At 49.4% G+C, this 24,578-nt stretch overlaps 2 protein-coding genes across 7 annotated transcripts in view; one reads left to right on the top strand and one right to left on the bottom strand.

The window, feature by feature from the left end:
- Positions 1-21,504, bottom strand: part of ptpa (protein phosphatase 2 phosphatase activator) — a 52,594-nt gene extending 31,090 nt beyond the window's left edge. Inside the window, exons 1-8 of one of the 5 annotated variants that reach the window (XM_038782062.1) lie at positions 21,350-21,504; positions 15,575-15,684; positions 13,232-13,318; positions 10,182-10,307; positions 9,166-9,283; positions 4,238-4,337; positions 2,557-2,681; positions 1,024-1,124 (exon numbers count right to left, since the gene is read on the bottom strand). In XM_038782062.1, coding sequence (XP_038637990.1) covers positions 1,024-1,124; positions 2,557-2,681; positions 4,238-4,337; positions 9,166-9,283; positions 10,182-10,307; positions 13,232-13,318; positions 15,575-15,684; positions 21,350-21,362 — 780 coding nt within the window. In that variant the 5' untranslated portion in view covers positions 21,363-21,504. Of the gene's footprint in view, positions 1-1,023; positions 1,125-2,556; positions 2,682-4,237; positions 4,338-9,165; positions 9,284-10,181; positions 10,308-13,231; positions 13,319-15,574; positions 15,685-16,932; positions 16,954-18,663; positions 18,774-20,651; positions 21,151-21,250 lie in introns of those variants that run through there. The other 4 variants (XM_038782061.1, XM_038782063.1, XM_038782064.1 and 1 more) reach the window with 4 other exon arrangements.
- A 349-nt stretch (positions 21,505-21,853) lies between these two features.
- Positions 21,854-24,578, top strand: part of crata (carnitine O-acetyltransferase a) — a 44,945-nt gene continuing 42,220 nt past the window's right edge. The window contains exon 1 of one of the 2 annotated variants that reach the window (XM_038782074.1): positions 21,854-21,980. In XM_038782074.1, coding sequence (XP_038638002.1) covers positions 21,954-21,980 — 27 coding nt within the window. In that variant the 5' untranslated portion in view covers positions 21,854-21,953. The remainder of the gene's footprint in view (positions 21,981-24,578) is intronic. The other variant, XM_038782073.1, reaches the window with a different exon arrangement.

Below are 24,578 nucleotides of genomic sequence, written 5' to 3'. Positions count from 1 at the left end.
GGAGGTTAACTTGCAGGTGGTGCTGTTCCAATGCGTCTTGTCCTTCTCTTATAATCAGTCATTTTTATTATTGTCACAAGTTACTGTGAAAAACCCCTAGTCGCCACATTCCGGAACCTGTTCGGGTACACGGAGGGAGAATTCAAAATGTCCAATTCACCTAACAGCATGGCTTTCGGGACTTGTGGTAGGAAACCGGAGCACCCGGAGGAAACCACGCAGACACGGGGAGAAGGTGCAGAATCCACACACACAGTGACCCAAGCCGGGAATCGAAACCGGGACCCTGGCGCTGTGAAGTAATAGTGCTAACCACCCGTGCTACCGTGCCTCTCTCGGTGACCTCTACCTCGGTGATAGAGGTCACAGGTTTGGAAGGTGCTGTTGAAGGAGAATTGGCGAATCCCTGCAGTGCAATGGCACATACAGCTGCTACAATACAATCAGTGGAGGATGGAGTATTTGTGGATGGGATGCCAATCGAGCGGGGCTGCTTTGTCCTGGATGGTGTTGAGCTTCTTGAGTGTTGTTGGGAGCTGCACTCATCCAGGCAAGTGGAGAGTATTCCATCACACTCCAGACTTGTGCCTTAACAGGCCATGAAATGCGTTTTGAAATGCGGTCACTGTTGTAATGTAAGAAATGTGGCCGTCAGTTGGTGCACAGTTTGAACCCACAAAACTCAATAGGTTCAGGGCCAGATAAATTCATACTGACTGGGGTAAATATTGGCCAAGACACAGGAGGGCATTCCTGTGCTTCATCAAAATAGTGCCATGGGATCTTTCACGTCCACCCAAGAGGGAAGACTGCGAAAAAATGCAACAGGAAATTTGCATTCGGCTCCAGAGTTGTTGAATCCTGTGCTCTGGTAGTATGTTGTGCAGATGTTGTGCTCCTATTTCTTGGCAGCTATTCTGAGCCTGGAGGGGTGGTTACAGACAGCCATTGGGTTCCGTGCCCCAGAGCTCCCCTCCCTAAGCAGCAACTCAGTCACACTGATCGTGGGATTCTGGGTCTCACCTCATTAATAAACCTGACGCATTCCAGAAACATGTATTCCTTATGCCGCTCATTCACTACTTTCTCATCCACAAAATGGGCCGGTGTAAGGGTGGGGTGATCTGAAAGGAGAGAGAAGACGACTATTCAAACGCAGCTCTGGAGTAAACAAAACCCTGCCGATTCCCCCCCACCCCCCCACAATCCCCTTCCTGAACGCAGGGGCACCCAGGCTTCCTCGAAGAAATCCCCTCACTCAATTGACCATTTCTCAGGCGACAGCATCTAAGCCGCTTGACCACTCAGTGATGGACATCACTGACCAGCCACATTCTGGATACTTTACTGAGTTATCGGCCTCAAGTCAAAATCTAATCGAGGGAAGACTTTTTAAGTGGACGGGGCGGTAGCCAATATTGAGCTGGATACAGGCAGGAGAGATAACTCCGGTACTGAAACAAAGACTTGCATTTATAAAGCACCTCTCACAACGTCAGAATGTCCCAAACGATCAGGCAGCCAATCAAACGCATTTTCAAGGTCAGGAGTTGCGGCACAACAAGCTCCCACTCACAGCAAAGTGATAATGACCAGGTATTGAGTGATGTTGACTGAGGGATAAATATTGGCCAGGACCCCCTGGGGACTTCGCCACACTCCTTCAAAATAGTGGGATCTTTTCATGCCCACCCGAGGGAGATGAAGCCTCAGCCTTCAGTTCAGCGTCACATCTGAAAAACAGCATCTCGGACAGTGCAGCACTCCCTCAGACAGCCCCGATTGTCGGACTCTTGTCTCTGCAGTGGAGTTTGACCCTACAATTTTCAGATCAGTGGAAACACTGCCGCTGACTGAGCCAGGGCTAAAAAAAAGGAGGGACCCCCCCCCCTCCCACCCCGATACTCACAGTGTAGGAGGGTGGATCTTGGTCAGAAACGTGGCTTGGATAGCGGGGCAAGAATATATCCAGATCCGCACCATCAAGGTTCAAATGGATTAAAATCAGGGCCAGTAACTGTTGATTGCCTTTCACCCCTAGCTAAGCCCAGGGAACCAGGCCAATGATAAGAACTCGGAGTGGGAGTTGGCCATTCAGCCCCTCGGTCCCGCTCCGCCATGGAATACAATCATGGCTGATCTCATCTCAACTTCACTTTTCTGCCCGTCCTCCATAACCCTTCAACCCATTAATAGCTCTCCATGTGTCACACAGAACCACAGGAATTTACAGCACCGAAGGGGAGCATCGCCCATCGGACAAGTCAGATATTTGATGATTTAAATCAGAATTTAACTCATTCTGTTGAATCTTTGCTGCAACCCTTCCCGAGTGGCTTTTTATTCATCCATTGAGTTTGAATTCGCCCAGATGCATGTTAGGATTTGAACTCATGTCTCTGGATTATTACTCTGGTCCGCTGGATTACATGTCCAGTAACATCACCAATACTGCACCGTCTTCCCCCTGAGCTAGAGTGGAACGAGGCAGTGTGGTGATCCAATCCCATCAGGGAATAATCAGAAAAGGGGAAAAATCAAATAATGACATTTTACCGATTAGTTGGGAACTGCCCCAGATAAAGGGGAGAAACTGGAAGTCGTCGAGGCCCCAGACACCTTGGCTCCCCGCCGGCTCCATTCGATAGATTTTCTGCAACTTTCGCATTACCTGCAAATACCTGTGGGTTTGGAGGAGGCAAAGATTTTGAGACATCTGTTCTGATGAAAGGTCAGAGAGCGGAAACATTAACCCCGTTTCTCTCGCCAAGCTGCCCGACCTGCTGAGTATTTATTTCAGATTTCCGGCATCTGCAGTATTTTTGCTTTCATAGACTTTGCGCTCGTTAGGATTATATAGAATTTTGCCGCGATGTGGAGATGCCGGCGTTGGACTGGGTTGAGCACAGTAAGAAGTCTGACAACACCAGGTTAAAGTCCTACAGGTTTGTTTCGAATCACTAGCTTTCGGAGCACAGCTCCTTCCTTCACCCGATTAAGGAGCTGCACTCTGAAAGCTGGTGATTCAAACAAACCTGTTGGACTTTAACCTGGTGCTGTTAGACTTCTTACTGTAGAATCTTTGCAGCTGTTTTGTCCCAACTGGACTGCATCAGTGCTTGTTCTCCACAACAGTCTGCTCCTCTTTCTCTTTGCCTATCCTTCAATTCTTTTCTCCTTCATGTCCAACCTTCCCTTAAACATGTCTATGCAATTCACCTCAACTACTCCCTGCGGGTAGTGAGTTACACTTTCTCCCCACTCTCTGGGTAAAGGCGTTTCTCCTTGAATTTCCCACTGGATTTATTAGCGATTATAGTATATGTGTTACGTGGGAACAAAGTCTCTAAGTCTACCCTTTAGAACCCCTTCATAATTTTAAAGACTTCCATCAGGTCACCCCTCAGCTATTTTTTGCTAAGAGCCCCCAGCCTGTTCAATCTTCCCGGATAGTTCTATAGTTCCAGCACAATCCTTGTAAATCAGTGATTTTATATCCTTTCTGTGATACAGGGACCAGAGCCGTGTTCAGGACTCTTAGTAGAGAATAACCAACGTGCCATACAAGCTCTGCATAACTCAGCATCTTTCCAAAAACGATCCTCAAGAAATTAACCTCTCACTTGAACGTTTGTAACCGATGTTGCTGCTTTTATCCCTGTACCCGCAAACCCGCTCCCTCTTCTCCGGACGGGGACAGCACTAACAGGTTTCCTAAGGGCTCCGTTCATCAACCACCCCTACTTGTTGACCGACATCAGCCGCCAGTCCAGCAACATCTTGATTTTGAAATTCTCATCCCCATTTTCAAGTCCGGCTGTGTACTTCCTATCTCTGTAATCTCCCCCAGCTCTACGCCCCTCACAAATCTCTGTGCCCGACTATTCCGGCCTCCTGCGCATCCCTAATTTGCAGCACTGGTAGCTGTGCCTTCAGCAACCTGAGACCTGGAATTCTCTCCCTAAACATGTCCGCCTTTGATCTGCTCCTCAAGAGCTCGGACTCTGACCAAGGTTCAACAAAACTGCCCTAATACATCAAACCATTCAAAAAACAGATTTATATTCCCGTGAAGCATCTTAGGGTGCTTTAAATGCGTTAAAATTGCTATGTAAGTTTTAATTGCAGCCAGTGAGAGGAGACTTATCTCCATTAGTCTGCAGTGAATTCAAACCCAAAGCATAACCCATTCCAACATCTAGCTGTACAAGGAGAACAGTAGCAGAGCTGGACTCACCGATCAAATATACAAAATACAATGGCAAGCTGGTCATCCACCTTCAGAACCCCAATCTTACAGAGACAGCAGAGGAATGCAGCAAATGCAGCTTCATGGCCTGCGAGAGATAGGGGGACACAATAAGTCAAGGACTGTGGCTTCATCATAACAGGGGACAAAGAAATGGACATCAGCAACTGAAGGTTATTTTCGTCTCCTATGTTGCCCACTGCTATTTTACCCACTCTGGCCCTGCACAGTGGGAGATTTAGAAGAGAATTTGTCCGTAGGGTGTTGTACACCAGCGGTGTCAAATCTTGTTGGACTCAGCTACCAATGGATACGGGCCCAGCCTATCCAACCTCTCCTCCATAGGTTCACCCCCTGACTCCAGGTATCAGTCAAGTGAACCTTCTCTAAACTGAACATAGAACATAGAAGCGAACAGGCCCTTCGGCCCTCGATGTTGCGCCGACCTGTGAAACCCCTCTGAAGCCCATCTACACTCTTCCCTTATCGTCCATATGCCTATCCAATGACCTAATAATAATGCTTTTATTATTAATAATAATAATAATAATAATAATCACTTATTGTCACAAGTCGGCTTCAATAACGTCACTGTGAAAAGCCCCTAGTCGCCACATTCCGGCACATGTTCGGGGAGGCCGGTACGGGAATTGAACCCGTGCTGCTGGCCTTGTTCTGCATTACAAGCCAGCTGTTTAGCCCGCTGTGCTAAACCAGCCCCTATCGCAATTATATCCTTTGTTAAACAAAAAGACCAAAACTGTACAGTCTCTAGATGTGTCCTCGAAGGAGAGTGGTGTAACGGTATTGTTATTGGATGAGGAATCCAGGTTAATACTCTGGGGACATGGGTTCAGACCCCACCACGGCAACTGGTGGAGTTTAAATTCAATTAATTAATCTGGAATTGAAAGTTAGTCTTATTAATGGTGACCACAATCACTGATTGTTGTAAAAAATCAATCTGCTTCACTAAAGGATATCAGAAATCAGTTTTGTGCAAGAGGGGGACACAGTCTGGGAACGGTGTCCTCGCAGTCAGAGTCACAATGAAGCAGCTTGGAACGGTGTCCTGCAGTCAGCGTCACAGTGAAGCAGTCTGGGAAGTGTGTCCTCGCAGTCAGCGTCACAGTGAAGCAGCCTGGGAACAGTGTCCTCGCAGTCAGCGTCACAGTGAAGCAGTCTGGGAACAGTGTCCTGTAGTCAGTGTCACAGTGAAGCAGTCTGGGAACAGTGTCCTGCAGAAAGCGTCACAATGAAGCAGATTGGAACGGTGTCCTGCAGTCAGCATCACAGTGAAGCAGTCTGGGAACAGTGTCCTCGCAGTCAGCGTCACAGTGTAGCAGTCTGGGAACAGTGTCCTGCAGAAAGCGTCACAATGAAGCAGTCTGGGAACGGTATCCTCACAGTCAGCGTCACAGTGAAGCAGTCTGGGAAGATGTCCTCCAATCAGCGTCACAGTGAAGCAGTCTGGGAACAGTGTCCTGCAGAAAGCGTCACAGTGAAGCAGTCTGAGAACAGTGTCCTCGCAGTCAGCGTCACAGTGAAGCAGTCTGGGAACAGTGTCCTGCAGAAAGCGTCACAACCGAGGGAGCGCCGAGCTGCCAGGGAGGAGTTTGGCACCGAGGGAGCGCCGGGCTGCCAGGGAGGTGTTTGGCACTGAGGGAGCGCTGCGCTGCCAGGGAGGAGTTTGGCACCGAGGTAGCGCCGCGCTGCCAGGGAGGGGATTTTGGCACTGAGGGAGCGCCGCACTGTTGGTGAGGGGAGTTTGGCACATGGAGCGCTGTGCTGCCGGGAAGAGGGGAGTTTGGCACCTAAAGAGCGCCGCGCTGTTGGGGAGGTGTTTGGCACCGAGGGAGCGCCGCGCTGTTGGGGAGGTGTTTGGCACCGAGGGAGCGCCGCACTGTTGGGGAGGTGTTTGGCACCGAGGGAGCGCCGCACTGTTGGGGAGGTGTTTGGCACCGAGGGAGCGCCGCGCTGTTGGGGAGGTGTTTGGCACCGAGGGGAGCGCCGCACTGTTGGGGAGGTGTTTGGCACCGAGGGAGCGCCGCACTGTTGGGGAGGTGTTTGGCACTGAGGGAGCGCCGCACTGTTGGGGAGGTGTTTGGCACCGAGGGAGCGCCGCACTGTTGGGGAGGAGTTTGGCACCGAGGGAGCGCCGCGCTGTTGGGGAGGTGTTTGGCACCGAGGGAGCGCCGCACTGTTGGGGAGGTGTTTGGCACCGAGGGAGCGCCGCACTGTTGGGGAGGTGTTTGGCACCGAGGGAGCGCCGCGCTGTTGGGGAGGTGTTTGGCACCGAGGGAGCGCCGCACTGTTGGGGAGGTGTTTGGCACCGAGGGAGCGCCGCCACTGTTGGGGAGGTGTTTGGCACCGAGGGAGCGCCGCACTGTTGGGGAGGTGTTTGGCACCGAGGGAGCGCCGCACTGTTGGGGAGGTGTTTGGCACTGAGGGAGCACCGCACTGTTGGGGAGGTGTTTGGCACCGAGGGAGCGCCGCGCTGCCAGAGAGGGGTTTGGCACCGAGGTAGCGCCGCGCTGCCAGGGAGGTGTTTGGCACCGAGGGAGCGCTGCGCTGCCAGGGGGGTGTTTGGCACCGAGGGAGCGCCGAGCTGCCTGGGAGAGGGGTTTAGCACTGATGGAGCGCCGCGCTGCCAGGGAGGAGTTTGGCACCGAGGGAGCGCCGCACTGTTGGGGAGGGGAGGTTGGCACAGAGGGAGCGCCGCATTGTTGGAGAGGGGAGGTTGGCACCGAGGGAGCGCCGCGCTGCCAGGGAGGAGTTTGGCACCGAGGGAGCGCCACGCTGCCAGGGAGGAGTTTGGCACAGAGGGAGCGCCGAGCTGCCAGGGAGGGGAGGTTGGCACCGAGGGAGCACCGCGCTGTTGGGGAGGGGAGGTTGGCACCGAGGGAGCGCCGCGCTGCCAGGGAGGAGTTTGGCACCGAGGGAGCGCCACGCTGCCAGGGAGGTGTTTGGCACCGAGGGAGCGCCGAGCTGCCAGGGATTTGTTTGGCACCGAGGGAGCGCCGCGCTGTTGGGGAGGAGTTTCGCACAGAGGGTGCGCCGAGCTGCCAGGGAGGAGCTTGGCACAGACGGAGCGCCGCGCTGCCAGGGAGGAGTTTGGCACAGAGGGAGCGCCGCGCTGCCAGGGAGGAGTTTGGCACTGAGGGAGCGCCGCGCTGCCAGGGAGGAGTTTGGCACTGAGGGAGCGCTGCGCTGCCAGGGAGGAGTTTGGCACTGAGGGAGCGCTGCGCTGCCAGGGAGGAGTTTGGAATGAACACCACGTTGCTGTAATGGTCAGGTCCATGCCTGCACTGCATTGTTGGAGAGATCACCTATCAGGTGAGATGTTGAAAATGGCACCATTGCCCTCTCAGGTGGACAGAGAGGATGCCACAGCTACCATCAGAGGAGGAACAGAGGAGATCTCCATAGAATTCCTACGGTGCTCACGGTGGCCTATCGGCCCATCAAAGTCTGCCTGATCCTCTGAAAGAGCACCCTAGCTAGGCCCACTCCCCCGCCCTGTCCGGGTAACCCCACTTACCTGCACATATTTGAACACTAAGGGGCAATTTAGAATGGCCAATCCACCTAACAGTACATCTTTGGACTGTGGGAGGAAACCGGAGTACTCGGAATAAACACACGCAGACACGGGGAGAACGTGCAGACTCCGCACAGACAGTGACTCATGTCCCCGGCATCTGGACCGATATTTATCACTCAACCAACATCAGCAAAACCGATTACTTGGTGACTGTAACAGGAGTGTCAGAGCTTTCTGGGCACAAATTAGCCGCCCCATTTCCTATACCACAACAGGGGTTATAATAGTTGTCAAGCGGTTTGAGACATCTAGAAATTGTGAAAGACATCACGGGAAACGGGAATTATTTCTCTTATTTAGAACCAGTAGGGTCTCAGGATGAATACCTTCAGGGAGTTGGCAACGTCATGTCAGCAAATCACAGTGGAATTGCTGAGCCAGCAACTGCTCCTAAACTCCCTCCATCATTGAGGCTGTTAGCCGTCACTGTTTAAACAAACGCAGGACTTCCCACCCTTCCTTCAGGAAGTTGCTGCTGAAAGCTCACTATCCTGAAACATTCACTCGGTTTTTCTCTCTCCACAGATGCTGTCAGACCTACCGAGTATTTCCAGCGTTTCCCACTTTCGCCTCTAATAATAATAATCTTTATTGTCACAACTAGGCTGACATCAACACCGCAATGAAGTTACTGTGAAAATCCCCTAGTCGCCACATTCCGGTGCCTGTTCGGGTACAGAGTGAGAATTCAGAATGTCCAATTCACCTAACCTGCACATCTTTGGACTGTGGGAGGAAACCGGAGCACCCGGAGGAAACCCACGCAGACACGGGGAGAACGTGCAGACTCCGCACAGGCAGTGACCCAAGCCGGGAATCGAACCTGGGACACTGGCGCTGTGAAGCAATAGTGCTAACCGCTGTGCTACGGTGCAGCCCGAAAGCAGCTATCCGCTGGAGGCGGATAGGGTCTGGATTCATGCTGCGCAAGTCCTTACACAGTGAACAAAGGGGGGGAACGAAAGCAAAAAACGCGGACAGAATTAACTTGAGCCCCTCGCTGTGTTGTCAAGTGGCATGTTAAGGGGACATGTCAGAAAGTATGTTCACAAAGTGGGAAGCACAGAGACCAGGATGGGAGGGGGGAAATCACAGACAATGCACATCCGCAGACCTGCTAACAGCACAGTCCAAATTGAAGCCCAGGTCCTCACTGGGCATGTACAATGATCTGATTACTTGACAGACACTACCATCTAGTGGACAGTCTCGGAACAGCAATGCGCACAGTTGCAGCAAAGGGTTACGAAGAACAGATTTGGTGATTCCCTCTCTACACCCACACACAAGAGGGATACAAAGTTGTGGTTACCTGTTCCATAGTCTATTCTTGTTGGGTTTCCCACAGATTCCTTTAAATACACTGCAGCCTCGACAACAGCAGCATTCAGCTCGGGGGGAATCACGCTGGCAACCATGCTCTCAGCCTCCTGTGGCAAGAAAAGCAAATCAGTGCAAGTGCTGGGATCTCATGAATAGCTGGAGACAGATTCGCCTCACCTCAGCCCTGTACAGCTCAGGGCAGCCTTGCAAACGCGCCCCACCCTCCCCCTCCCGGCAAATAGCTTCCTCCAACTTCCCACACTCGGGTCCAACACGAGAAAGGAACTCTCCCATGGTACTCACAGGAGCTGGAAGTTCTGGATGAATTTCCAACAAGCCATGCCGTCTACCCTAGAGATGCTTCAGTCCTCATTTCCATACCAATGTCTCCATTCTTCACAGGACAGCCTGGACCAGACGGGTCACCAGGCTATGTGGTTCCACAAACCCACCCTCTAACTCACTGGGCACTGTGCTACCGAGAGCCAGGTGAGTAGGAAGCCTGTGGCTTCCCTTGCCCGACACCCAGCATAAGCTGGAGACTGAGTCTAGATTCTGCCAGTTAGCCACTAAATAGGACAGACAGACTGGAGGGAGTTACAGTGAGACAGAAACATTGTAATCTCAATGGCCAATCACTGAGGTTAACAACTATCATCGGAACTGACATGAATTAAACAAACAAGATGGATTCAACTCGTCCACACACAAAATAAAATCACACAATATCCAACTGCTTCTTGAAGAATGTCCTGTGGTTTCGGCAATTACCCAGTGTCCAACCCACACGTTGATCAAATTTCTTAACGAAGAACTGAGTATATTTGCTTTTTGTTAGTTTAAATCTCACAGAACGGTCTCAGAACATCCTCCCCGCGATCAAAAACAAAACCTGGAACCTTTTAAAATTAGAATTGATGTGAATTTGTCTTTATGAAAGGATTTTATAGTAGGACACTCTCTTTAAACTTCCGCTTAGGCGCAACACTTCTAACCACAACCCACCTTCTCAAGCTTGCTGTACCAAGTGCGAAACGCCTTGTTACCAAATCGGGAAGGCTGATCGACTGGCGGGGTCTCGTCGATCCACCTGTCCAGCGTGTTCAGGAGCAAAACCAATTTCTCCACCGGCTGCAGATGGAAACAGTGGGGAGATGTGAGTGCCTCTCCCTGTACATCGTACAAAACACAAACAAATCTACATTTCTGCATCTTCCAGGACCTCAGGATGCCCGGGCACTTTGCAACCAATGACGTTCAGCCAATTGGGCACAGCAAGCTTCAGAAAAAACAACCCCACAATGTGATAACGACCAGAGAATCTGGTTTGAGGCAACGATGGTTGAAGGATAAACATTGGTTAAGGTACAAGAGGGAACTCCCCTGCTCTTCTGCGAAGCAGTATCGTGGGCTCTTTTACTCGGTGAGGCCTCCGTTTTGTTTCATTCGAAAGACGCGGAATATGGGCTGGAGACCAGTTGTTTGTACAGAATTAAAGTTAATTCAGTATTTTTACATAGGGCACATTTAGACAATGAGTCACTCACATTCAACACAGACAGAAAGACTGAGGCAGTTCCTCAGTGCTACACACCTTTATGTTTGCCCTGGTGAAAAGGCTCACAGGAGTCAGGATGATCTTATTGTAGACAGTGAGGAAAGGCGTGGAGCGGGCTGCTCAGCACACAAGGGTCTCCCGGTAGAAGCCAGTTCTCTGGAAAGGCAATCGGAAGGGGGAAATTAGCCACCCAAACAGACCAGAAGCATGTCTGAAGGAGCTCAAAGTCCACAGATTAAGTTCTCGGTCTCCACACAGGTCCTTCTCGAGGGCAACTAGGGTTGGGCAATTGAAAAAAAACTGGCCTGGCCAGCGACGCCAACATCCCGTGAAAGAATAAACAAAACGGTCATGGGTTCTAGCTCCACTCCAGGGACTGGGTTACATACTGCAGGTTGACAGTCCTGGTGTTGCACTAAAGGAATGATGCAGTGTTTTCACATAGGAACAGGAGTAGGCCATTCGGCCCATCGTGCCCACTTCACCACCCAATCAGATTATAGCTGATCACCTATTTCTATGATGTGGAGATGCAGGCGTTGGACTGTGGTGAACAGAGTAAGAAGTCTTACAACACCAGGTTAAAGTTCAACAGGTTTGTTACAAACACTAGCTTTCAGAGCACTGCTCCTTCCTCAGGTGAATCGCCATTCTGTTGGACTTTAACCTGGTTGTAAGACTTCTTACTGTGCTCACCTATTTCTGCGCTTTTTTCCCCCTCCCACAATCGCCATTTCCCATGATGTCATTAGTCTCCAGGGATCTATCGATTTCTGTCTTGAACACGTTCAGCGACTGAGCTTCCACATCCCGAGTTAGAGAATTCCCAACCCTCTGAGTGAGGAAATTCCCACTCATCTCAGTCTCAAATGGCCGACCCCTTATTCTGGGATTATGTCCCCTGGTTCTAGACCCCCAGCCAGAAGAAACGTCCCCTCCACATCGGCCCTGTCACATCCCGCAAGAATCGTGCAAGTTTCAATAAGGTCACCCTCGTTCTTCGGAGTCTCCCCAATCCCTCCTGTCCGAGGTGCAGTCTTTTGGATGAAATATTGAGCCGAGGGCACGCCTGTCCGCTCAAGTGGACCTAAAAGATTTCACATCCACTGTTTGAAGAATATTCTCCCTGGTGTACTGGTCAATATTTGTCCAACACCCAACAACACAAAACAGATTATGCTGCCATTATCACATTGCTGCTTGTGGAATCTTGCTGTGCGCAATCTGGCCACCACTTTATGTCCATCACAACAGTGAACGTTTGCTGTGTAATGCTTTGGGACGGCCTAAGGCTGTGCAAGGTGCTGTATAAACAGGAGTGCTTTCTTGGGTTAAGTTATCTGATTTTATTTCACTGCCCAGTAACAATCTCCGCGTTTACCCAAGATGTTCGCCTGACGTTGGTTGCACTATAGTGTATACTGGCCTGTGTCCGAATTCTCCCATACAGGGACCTGATAATCTCAACAACTCTGTGGGGCGGCAGAAGGAAGCAGGAGGGAGAGAACAAAAATAAAACGATGGGCCACCCTCCCGACTGCCTTTCCATGCTCTCTGAAAATGGGGAGCAGGAAGGAGATCAGGATTTTATCAGCAAGGTGAGAATCTCCTCCAACTGATCAAACATCAGAAGATGCAAATTAGTTCTCATACCAGCTCTTGACAGCCACTTACATTCCCAGTCCCGTTGAATCTAATTTCCAAATTAACCATGTTTAAACTGGAACAGGGGCAAGGGGCACAAAGACACCTCTAGTACCTTCACCTGCCTGGGGCCAAGCCCCCAAATTCCCTCCCTTAACCTCTTCCCCTCTCCCTTTAAAACGCTCCTTAAACCCGACCATGTTTCTGGGTCACCTATTCGAACTTCATCATCTTCAGCACAGTGTAATATTTCTGCCTGATTTGCATAGAATTTACAGTGCAGAAGGAGGCCATTCAGCCCATCGGGTCTGCACCAGCCCTTGGAAAGAGCACCCTACTCAAGCCCACACCTCCACCCGATCCCTGTAACCCAGTAACCCCACCCAACCTAAAAAAATTTACATCGGTCACAGTGGTTCGTTGGAAATGAAACGCAAGAAATGGGCACCATCCTGCTGAAACGGGACACTAAGGGCAATTTAGCATGGCCAATCCATCTAACCTACACATCTTTGGACTGTGGGAGGAAACTGGAGCACCTGGAGGAAACCCACGCAGACATAGGGAGAACATGCAGACTCCGCACAGACAGTGACCCAAGCTGGGAATCGAACCTGGGACCCTCGAGTTGTGAAGCTTCAGTGCTAACCACTGCGCTACCGTGCTGCCCAATGATCTGCTTTGGGTTATTATGCTGCGTTAAAGGTATTATATAAATGCAGGCTTTTGCTGTAGTTCATTAAAACTGTTCCACTATAGCCCTCCACATTATACCCCACTGAAGAATATGTGGACACAGCCTATTATATATGAGCAGAGGTTATGTCAGCAGAACCCCAGCTGTATATCCTACCTTGGAGGTTTTAAAGTCGCACCCGAGCTTTTTCCCTTTCACACTCTCGTTCAGCGTCAGAACAAACCCAACATAGTCAGAATAGGCCTAGAGAGAGAGAGAGAGATTGGTTAATCACAGAACATCTCAAAGCTTTGAGTAAACTCATTTAAACTCACATCCTGTTTTTAAATTATTTTAAAATTTTTACCTGGATGAGTGAAATTCCAACAACACTGAAGAAACTTGACACCATCCAGGACAAAGAAGTCCGCTTGATTGCTGCCCCTTCCACAACCTGAAGCATTCACTACTTCCATCACCGACGAACAGTGACAGCCGTGTGTACCATCTATAAGATGCTCTGCAGGAACTCACCGAGGCTCCTTCGACAGCAATGGAAATGCCGTAAATGTTATTGGCAATGGTTAGATTCTCCTGTTGGAGATGGTCATTGCCGAGCACTTGTGTGGTACAAATGTAACTTGCCACTTGGCAGCCCAAGCCTGAATATTGTCCAGGTCTTGCTACATTTGGACATGGACTGCTTTGATATCCGAGGAGTCACAAATGGTGCTGAACATTGGTCAGTCAGCAGCCGAAATCACCACTTCTGACCTGATGTTGGAAGGAAGGTCATTGATGAAGCAGCTGAAGATGGCTGGGCCTAGGACACTACCCTGAGGAACTCCTGCAGTGATGCCCTGGAGCTGAAATGATTGACCTCCAGCCACCACAACCATCTTCCTTTATGCCGGGTATGACTCCAACCAGTGGAGAGTTTCCCCAATTTTGATTAACTTCAGTTTTGCTAGAGCTCCTGGATGCCACACTCGGTTAAATGCTGCCTTGATGTCAATGACAGTCACTCTCGTCTGACCTCTGGAGTTCAGCTCTTTTGTCCATTTTTGAACCAAGGCTGTAATGAGGTCAGGAGCTGCTTGACCCTGGCGGAACCCGCACTTCACATTTTTGAATATATATGGGCTGTACACATGGTCACAACAGAATTGTTCAAAGATGTGGAAGGCTCCAAAGCAAGAAAATCCTTCACTTTTTACATGCACTGAACAAATAGCGATTGGATGAATGCAAGCAGACTACACATAATAACACAGAATTATACAGCACAGCCTGTGCTGGCTCCTTGAGAGAACTCTATCCAATGAGTCCCACTCTGTTGCTGGTTCCCCAGGCCCCTGCATAACTTTCCTTTCCAAGTGTTTATCCAATTCCCTTTTGAAATCTCCTGCTAAATCTGCTTCCGCCGCCCTTTCAAAGAACAAAGAAAACTACAGCGCAGGCACAGCCCTTCGGCCTTCCAAGCCTGTGCTGACCATGCTGCGTGTCTGAACTAAAAGCTTCTATCCCTCCCGGGGACTATATCCCTCTATTCCCATCCTAGTCACAGAAACCCAGGAAAACAAAGTTCCCCCCCTCTGGTTCTTTTGCCAACGGGTTTAAACTAGTGGAAGGAGCCCTTCATAATTTTGGACATCTTCATTTAATCGTTCCTCGGCCCTTTCTGTTCTAAGGATATTACGTAGGCATTATTCCACAAGACACAAAGAGTGGCACTCAGAAGCCCATGTTAATAGTGTGGGACATCTTAAAGCAAAGAAGACAGATTCTTGGGAAGCAAGGGCTGAAAGGATATTGGGGGTGCGCACGAACGTGGAGTTGAGATTACAATCTGATCAGTCAGGATCTTAATGAGTGGTGGGGCTCGAGGGGCGAGTGGCCCTAATTCAGACATTTGTATGTTCTAAACGATGAAGGCTTTTTGATGAATTGTTACTGCTGCGAATCTGCACACACCATGCTCCCAAAAACAGCTAAGTGACAATGACCATGATCTGTTTATTGAGATTGAGCGAGGGCTAAATACTGCCCAACATACCGGGGAGCTCTCTCTCCTGGTCTTCTTCCAAATAGTGACAATGGGATCCTTTACATCCACAAGTTTATCATACCCTCCAAAGGATGGCACCTGTCTCAGTACTCGGCTGGGAGTAACAGCCTGGATTTGTGCACTCGGGTCTCTGGACTGAGGATTGAACCCTGAACTTTCTGACTCCAAGGCGAGAGAGCAGTACTCACGGAGTCATGACAGACATTGCCAGGAAGGCTGCGCCCATAATCAGATGCAGCATGAGTGAGGGGGCAGAGGGTTTTGTCCCCGAACAGGCGCCAGAATGTGGCGACTAGGGGCTTTTCACAGTAACTTCATTTGAAGCCTACTTGTGACAATAAGCGATTTTCATTTTCATTTACGATAATTAATAAACTGAAACTCAACTTCATCAGAAAACCCTGGTCATGCCAGCCCCCCAGTAAACCATGTACCCACCAACCATTCAGTACCTTGGAACGCTTCCACTTCCCCATATCCGAGAACATGTTGATCTCTTTCTTTGGTACGATGAAGCTGTGATTGGCGAATGAGATCTCCATCTCGTTTTCAGGGGATGGGCCTGCACAAACACACACATACAACCGTTAAAAAAGGAATTTGCATCTTTCTCAGACTTGAGACACCTCAAAGCCTTTTACAGTCAATGTAGAAACTTGGGTCACTATTATAATGCAGCAAACACAGCAGCCAATTTACACACAGCAACTTCCCATAACCAGCAACCTGATAATGAACAGATAGTCTGCTTGTTTTTAAAGTGGAGTTGATTCAGGGCTAAATATCAAAACAAGAGACCAAGAGAAAATTCCCCGATTCTTTAAAAGGAGTACCATAGGAGCGTGTACTTCCACATGTCAGCACGGACCCAGCTCAACACCAGAAAGGCAGCACCTCCCTCCGTGCGGTGCTCCCTCCGTGCGGTGCTCCCTCCGTGCGGTGCTCCCTCCGTGCGGTGCTCCCTCCGTGCGGTGCTCCCTCCGTGCGGCGCTCCCTCCGCGCGGCGCTCCCTCCGCGCGGCGCTCCCTCCGCGCTACACTGGGAGTTCCAGTCCCCAAGTCTCAGGAGTGGGGTTCAAACCCACAAACTCCTCAGACTCAAGTGACGCATTGAACAATTGCCAACACCAAGGGTAATATCACAGGGCCAAATATCAAATCAAGAGAGGGAATCTATCAGAGAGGGAATAAAATATATCCCCAAACAAAAACCATAGCCATTTCTCTTTGCACTCAGCATAGGATCGAACAAACCAATTGCAGCTCGCGTAGATCGGGAGCTGATTGGGAATATGGAAGAATCCTCTAGAACAGGTCAACAGAAGAGGGAAAAAAAAACAAAGTTGAAAATTGGAGTGAGCAAATAAAACACAAAATAATGAAGGAGAGAGCTGGAAAAACTAAAGAAAAGAAGTTGATTTTTCAGCACAGCCAGGCCCAGATCGGTTCGAGGGGAATTGGAATTTGGGAGCTCAGGATAGTCAGTAACACTTGGGGGAAGAGAGCAGTCAATTATTTAGAATCCTGGAGAACAAGCCGACTACTCATTACTAGGATTACTCCTGATCGTGCTCACTGCTGTGACGTAGCAGCAGAGGGAACAGAGATACATATGAACAAAAGGACGGCAGCTCTTGTAACACTGACAGTTGGCCCCCCATTAAAAATGTAACAGCACTATCCCATTCAGTCCTTTCAGACTGCACAAGCAGCTGCCACAGAACAATGCGGATGATGGAACAGGCGCCTGCAACAAGAGACGCAACCGATGCAACGGGGGTTTGATCAGAGTCCGATCAAGGCAAACTCACTTTTATCCAGGCAGGTAGGTGCAAGTCCAGCCGACGAGTGCTGGGTTCGGTTATTGAACAGTGAAGGAGTTTTCTGACACCCATTAGCCAGTAACCTCCAGGAGGAGTTTATCCTTCTAAACACATTCTCGCCCATCCCTAGTTGTCCTAGAGATGGTGATGGTCGGCCTTCTCAATGTTATAAGCAGAGGACTTGCTAGATTATTCCAGAGGAAAACTGTGTGGGTCTGGAGTCACGTATGGGCCCAGGCCGGGTAAGGATGTCAGCTTTCCTTCCCTAAAAGGACATTAGTGAGTCAGTTGGCCTTTTAAAACTTTCCGACAGCTTCGCGGTCACTACTGAATTCAGATTCTCACAAATGCCCACAGTGGGATTTGCGGACGGAGTTTCTGGTTTACTAGTCCAGTAACACAACTACTACACCCGGTAACTGGTGAATTATCAATCAGGAGCAGTAATCCTGTTTGATTACATCACCTTCAACCTAGGAGTACTGAAGCCAAGTGCATCAACCCCAATGCTGTCCCAACACAGGACAGCGGTCAAACTTGGAGCTCCATGCTCTCCCTATCACACAGTACAATGATGTGGAGATGCCGGCGTTGGACTGGGCTGAGCACAGCAAGAAGTCTTACAACACCAGGTTAAAGTCCAACAGGTTTGTTTCAAACACGAGCTTTCGGAGCACTGCTCCTTCCTCAGGTGAATGGAGAGGTATGTTCCAGAAACATTTATATAGACAAAGTCAGAGATGCCAGCCAATGCTTGAGAGCATTTGTGGGTAATCAAATCATTACAGATCCAGAGATAGGGGGTAATCCCAGGTTAAAGAGGTGTGAATTGTCTCAAGCCAGGACAGTTGGTAGGATTTTGCAAGTCCAGGCCAGATGGTGGGGGGGGGTGAATGTAATGTGACATGAATCCCAGGTCCCGGTTGAGGCCGCACTCATGCGTGCGGAACTTAGCTATAAGTTTTTGCTCGGTATCTTGGATACCGGGGATCTTGGACCGAGCAAAAACTTATTCCGCACGCATGAGTGCGGCCTCAACCAGGATCTTGGATTCATGTCGCATTACACCAGGCAGGAGAAACTTGTAATTTGGAACAAATTCAATAGGAACGTTGCAAAGGGAACTGGAAAAACGCTTGAAAACGAAAAAGAATTGCAGGGCTGTGGGGAAAGAGTGGGCTAGAGAAGAGTGGAACTAGTTGATTCAGTGTTATTTCATAGAGAGAGTCAAGGACCCATTACACTGAGTCAGCAGAGAGATCCTGAATGTCATCCTGCCAGGTTATGTGGCGAGTCCAGTTTCAGTCCTAGTCTGAGATCAATCGCTTCAAGTTTTTGAAAAATAAATTTAGAGTACCCAGCTCATTTTTCCCAATTAAGGGGCAACTTAGCGTGTTCAATCCACCTAGCCTGCACATCTTTGGGTTGTGGGGGCGAAACCCACGCAAACACGGGGAGAATGTGCAAACTCCACACAGACAGTGACCCAAGTTCTGGCTTGCTGCTAGGAAGCATGAATTCATCATGCACAGAGTGATCTGTATCTGGAACGGTCCAGAATTAGGAATCACCCGAAGCTTTGCCCAGATTTGGGACTCAAAGTTCCAAGGAAGGACGGCTACCATCTGAGATTTCTTGTGATATGTGTGATCAAGTTTTCCTGCTTTGAACTGCAGTGTGCATGTCTTTTGTTGATGATGCAATGCTTGCTTCACAGACCTAAGTTAGGGCTGACTCCATTTCCAACTAATAAGACGTGCTCTTTCCCCTGCAGCAACGTCTCCTTGTAGTCATGCCATTCAGTCCCCGTCAAGGAATTAGAACAGGTCACTGTAACTGTAGGAAATCAGCCAGGGCTCCGACTCCTGATCAGCAGTGGGACATCTGTGGGGACCAGGCGAAGACAGCAGCTGGGTTCCACTGTCATTCCCTCCACCATTGAACGAGCTGCAGTCACACCATCTCAGAGTACCCCAGTAACAGTCAACCTGCAGAAACATCCACAAAGTAGGAGGAATAGGCTATTCAGCCCTTCAAGCTTACTCCGTGATTCAACGTGATCATGGTTGATCTTGTAACTCAACGCCATGCACCAGTGTTCTCCCTTGACACCTTTAGTGTCTTAGAGTCAATGTCTTCAGGGAAGGAAAGGGAAGTAAATTAACTTTTTGAAAAAACAATCCTGCAATGACTGTCACATAATAATCTGGGCTTTTTGTCAGCTTTATATTAACTGGATTCTTCCTCCAAACTACTTTTTTTTTTGTTTAAAAATTTAGAGTAGGAGTACCCAATTCTTTTCTTTCCAATTAATGGGCAATTTAGCATGGCCAATCCATCTACCCTGCACATATTTTGGGTTGTGGGGGTGAGACCCATGCAGACACGGGGAGAATGTACAAACACCCACGGACAGTGACCCGGGGCCAGGATCGAACCCGGGTGCTCGGCGCCATGAGGCAGCAGTGTTAACCACTGCGCCACCCTCCTCCAAACTACTTTGTTATTACTGCTCAAGTTGCTTTCTTTATTTTGAAAGATGGTACCCAAATATTAAAATCATCCACGAGATATGATCACTATATGATTGAATTTGGTGCGGATTATACATGACCTGTGGAAGGAATTGGGAAGAGGAGCTGAGAAGGCAAGTTCTCACAATGTGGTCGCACAGAATCGCTGGGAGCTGAGTCCATAAAGAGTCACTGCCCTCAGACGGGTAAGAAACTTGGGAGAGAATATTTCACTCTGTAACCCACCAATACAAACCATTTCATTGGACAAGTTGGTGCACAATAGACCGCCCGGTGTGAATTGTCCCAGGCCCTGGGTGACTGTCTGTGTGGAGTTTGCACATTCTCCGTGGGTTTCCTCAGGGTGCTCCGGTTTCCTCCTACAGTCCAAAAGATGTGATTTGTGGATTGGCTGTGCTAAAATTTCCCCTTAGTGTTCAAAGATGTGCACATTAGGTGGGGTTGCAGGGACAGAACAGGGGAGTGGGTGCTCTTTCAGAGAGTCAGTGGCCTCATTCTGCACTGTAGGGATTCTACAAAAACAACTGCAAGAGGGAGTAATTACCTTATGACAGGCTTACACAAGCTGACCCCCATTACAAATGTGGATATAAAGGCAGCATGGTGGTACAGTTGTTAGCACTGCTGACTCACGGCGCCAAGGTCCCAGGTTTGATCCCGGCTCTGGGTCGCTGAACGTGTGGAGTTTGCACATTCTTTCCGTGCTTAGTGGGTTTTGCCTCCACAACCCAAAGATGTGCTGGGTGGGTGGATTGACCACGCAATTGCCCCTTAATTGTAAAAAATGAATTGGGTACTCTAAACTTTTTTTTTTAAATAAATGGGGATATAAGAATTTATAATGAGCATGACTTTAAAATGAAGACTGAATTGAATCGCCTGTCGTACTTCAATTGTTCCCCATTCTCGGCCCCCACTTCACTTTTAGACTGAAGCTAGTCTTGACTCCCTAAAGGGGAGGTATCTTGATAAAGATATCAAGGGATACGGTGCCACGGTTATGTTGAATTTACGAGCACAGGAACAGGACATTCATTCAATGGTCCATGCTGGTCTTTATACTCCCCACAAGCCACCTCCCACCCCATTTCTTCTGACTCTAGCATATCCTACAACGTCTTTCTCCCTCATGTGTTTAGCCAGCTTCCCTTCAAACGCACCCATGTTGCTCACCTCAACCACTCCTGGTGGGAAGTCTGGGAGTTGGATGGCGGCTGTCGTTTCACTGAGGATCTTTCAGGTGAGCCTGGTGGGCGACCTCAGGCAACTTTGAGCCCAGGTCCCAGAAACCAACTGCAACATCTCGGCGTGAACAGAGGCAGCCTGGCCCAGCTCGCAATGGGGCACTAGCAAGGGCACTGGCTAGAGTGGGTGCGAGTGACATGAGGATACAGATCAGCCATGATCCCAATCAATCAATGATGGAATAGGCCTGAAGGGGCTGAATGGCCTCTTCCTGCTCCTCCTGACAACCAAGCGCTCACTCACAGGGTGCTTGAGAAATTCCTGCAAAGGCCCTGCATCCAGAATTCACCACACTTGACCAGGAAAGCTGATAGTGGGCAACAGTAATTCAGTTTGAGGCATTGAGCAGAGTCTTGACTACAATGAGGACCCAGGGCAGCCCTGGTGTGATTGTAGAGACGCCAGAGAGAACATTGTGAATACTTTTAAAGGTGGCTCTGTTTAAAAAATAAAAAGAGGAAATAACAAGAGTGAGGGCAGGGTGGTGCAGAGAGAGAGAGAGCTGGGGTAGTTTCTCAGACACTAACCTGACTCACTGGAACCTGCCATATTCACAACCTGCAGCTAACTCCTTCACAACAGCCCGGCCGGAAGCACAACCCAAACCCCGCCCTTCGCTCCTTCACCTTCACAATACATTATTTTGTCCTCCCGTTCAAACCGCGAATCGGCGCCACCCCGCTGCCTTCGAGAGCCAGGGGAATATTAAATCGTGCTCTTATTTCCACCCCAAGTCGATATCGACCATGACGGCGCGCGCGCGGGGGGGGGCGGCTGTCAACAAGCTGCGCCTCCCGCCATGATTGTGAGGGGCAGAGGGTCACACTCCTCCCAACCTGCTCTGGCGGCTGTCGACAAAAAGGGATTTTTTTTCCCCTCCCCAGAGAGCAGACGGGAGTTTTAATTCTCAGCCGCGACCGATGTCAGTTTGGGGAAAGAAAGAGTTTTCCGGGCACGCCAACCGTCCCTGCCCCGCACAAAGATGGCGGCGCCTCCGGGGAGCGTCGAGGAGGCGAGGCGGGGCGGGGCGGGGGGGAGTGAAGGTCCCGCCTCTGCCGGCCGGCGATTGGGCGGGAAGTCGCCGTGACGTCAGAGGCCGCGATGCGATTGGACGGCCGGGATGTCAGTCACGCCGCCCGGGCTCCGCCCTCCAGCTGAGCGCTGGGCTCCCCCGACGCTGGGCGTTTTGTCCTCAGGACCTTCGCACGACCCACCCGGTCAGTAGGCAAGATGTGGGCCATTCTCCGGCAGGCCAAGGTGAGTGCTACCCATTCACTTCGTGTCTCTTTAGGCCGTGGCACTTGAGGCCTTGTGCCTCAGCGCCAGGTGAGGCTGGGCTGGGCCATGGCGACCAGGAAAGCCCACTCGCCAGCTGAAGTGAGCCTGGCAGAGCTCAGACACTTGGCCTCAGTGCCCCTAGACAACCCCTGTCCTCTGCCATAAGAGCCTGTATAAAAGGATAGCTGGACTGCAACACCTATTAGGATCCCGAATATATATATATCTTAAATACCACAACAATCAGGGTTTTACTTCTGTGCAGAATCCTTAACCTTTCGGGACAGCACGGTAGCATGGTGGTTAGCATAAATGCTTCACAGCTCCAGGGTCCCAGGTTCGATTCCCGGCTGGGTCACTGTCTGTGTGGAGTCTGCACGTCCTCTCCCTGTGTGCTCCGGTTTCCTCCGGGTGCTCCGGTTTCCTCCCACAGTCCAAAGATGTGCGGGTTAGGTGGATTGGCTGTGATAAATTGCCCGTAGTGTCCTAAAAAAGTAAGGTTAAGGGGGGGTTGTTTGGGTTACGGGTATAGGGGGGATACGTGGGTTTGAGTAGGGTGATCATTGCTCGGCACAACATCGAGGGCAGAAGGGCCTGTTCTGTGCTGTACTGTTCTATGTAAACTGAAACACCACTGTTCAGATTAGACTTCTAGGACCTGTTGCCTCTTCAGACAGACCTGGTTCCTCCCATTAACTATGTCACCTGTACCCAAAGCATTCTTTTGTCTCTTCTTGCCCTTGACTTCTTTAGCCAGGACTGAATACAATACCCCTCAAATTATCTATACCCCAGGGATCCTTCAAACTGAAACAATATATTCCATTAGCTAGCTATCTGTAAACAAGTCAATGATTCTCGAGATCTGTCAGCAGAACACTGCACCTGTAAATGACCTCACTTTTATGACACCTTAATCATCGCCCTGGTAGTCATACTGCCTTTATGCATCCTAACCCAAGTTTTAATAACATTACTGCCAAAAATATATAAAAGGACAATTTCTGATATTCATCGCACTTAACATGGGAGAAGAGCCAGCTCACGCTGACCAGATTCACACCGATAGTATGGCCACTTGAGTGAAGCAGTTGTGAGCAGGGTGCAAATGTGTGTGTGTTTCTTTGATGGTTTTTTAAGAATTTATCTATTTTACTGAAGAATGTCTGTCGGTCTTTCCTTCTTGCTGAGTTCTCAGATGCAAATTGATGAGCTGAATCCTCACCCTTCTCAATGCTGAACGTAGCCCTTGAACAAAAGGGCAGATTTCCATCCTTGACCTCCATTCATCAACCTCAATTCATTGACCTCAAATGGAAAATTGTGTTTTTTATAGACATTGAGTTTAAACAAGATTGGAATGCGCTTTTGGAACTCTTTCAACACCACCACCTCCCTGCCCCTACCCCTCCAGTGATTAAGCATTTTACAGAAGTTATCCAGACTTGTAGATTACTGGGGAAATTACATGGTGGCCAGCAACTGTAAAATCTCACTCCAGCAGAAATTAAGGTGGGTTACTGGACCTAATTTGGGATCCAGGGTTAAATCCTGAATTATCGGAGACTTTGCGCCTCATTCTGGTAATCTGAAAGCCTGTGTTCAATCGATTTTGCAGCAGAAAGGGTTAGATTGGGTGGCACGATAGCACAGTGGTTAGCACTGTTGCTTCACAATACCAGGGTCCTGAGTTCGATTCCCGCTTGGGTCACTGTCTTTGCGGAGTCTGCATGTTCTCCCCGTGTCTACGTGGGTTTCCTCCGGGTGCTCCGGTTTCCTCCCACGAGTTACGAAAGATGTGCTGTGAATTGGACATTCTGAATTCTCCCTCTGTACCCGAACAGGCATCGGAGTGTGGCGACTAGAGGATTTTCACAGTAACTTCATTGCAGTGTTAATGTAAGCCTACTTGTGACACTAATAAAGATGATTATTATCAGAAAGCCTGCAATGTGTGGCAGGAAGTTTGTTTTCTGCATTTACTTTTCTCCAAAGTATGATTTATTACGATTGTATCTAACAAGATTTAGTTTAAACCAAACAAGATTGCTCATTAAAGATTAATGTGTAGATCAGCTCTCATTAACTTAGGAAGCAATGAACAAATCCCACATTTATCAGTCAATCTGACTTGAGGATTTATTTGGTTACAAGGGTTAGGTTACAAAGGATATGCCAACCTCCCCGCCCCCCCCCCCCCCCCCGAACAATCTTTTAAGTTAATTATTTGTCGTGAAAGTACAAAGTCTGTCTTGAAGACATTCTTTTGCCTCCTCTTACAAGAATGTCTTGTAGTGAGTAAAGATAATGTTTGTTTTGTGGGACAGAATATAAGCAAAATTCAGATAAACAAGGCTTTGAATATGAATCCAGATCTGAACATGACACACCTACTCCAAGGATGACCATCTCTTTTTTTTCAAATAAATTTTGAGTATCCCAATTAGTTTTTTTCCCAATTAAGGGGCAATTTAGCATGGCCAATTCACCTCCGGCCAGACTGTCTGCCCTCTTCTGCGGCCCGGTGTCCCTAGAAAGGGAGCATGCGGTGTCCACGGGCACCATCGAGTCCTTCCG

The sequence above is a fragment of the Scyliorhinus canicula genome, chromosome 21, assembly GCF_902713615.1.
Source record: "Scyliorhinus canicula chromosome 21, sScyCan1.1, whole genome shotgun sequence".
Lineage (NCBI taxonomy): Eukaryota > Metazoa > Chordata > Chondrichthyes > Carcharhiniformes > Scyliorhinidae > Scyliorhinus > Scyliorhinus canicula.
This window is presented reverse-complemented; position numbering and strand designations above follow the sequence as displayed.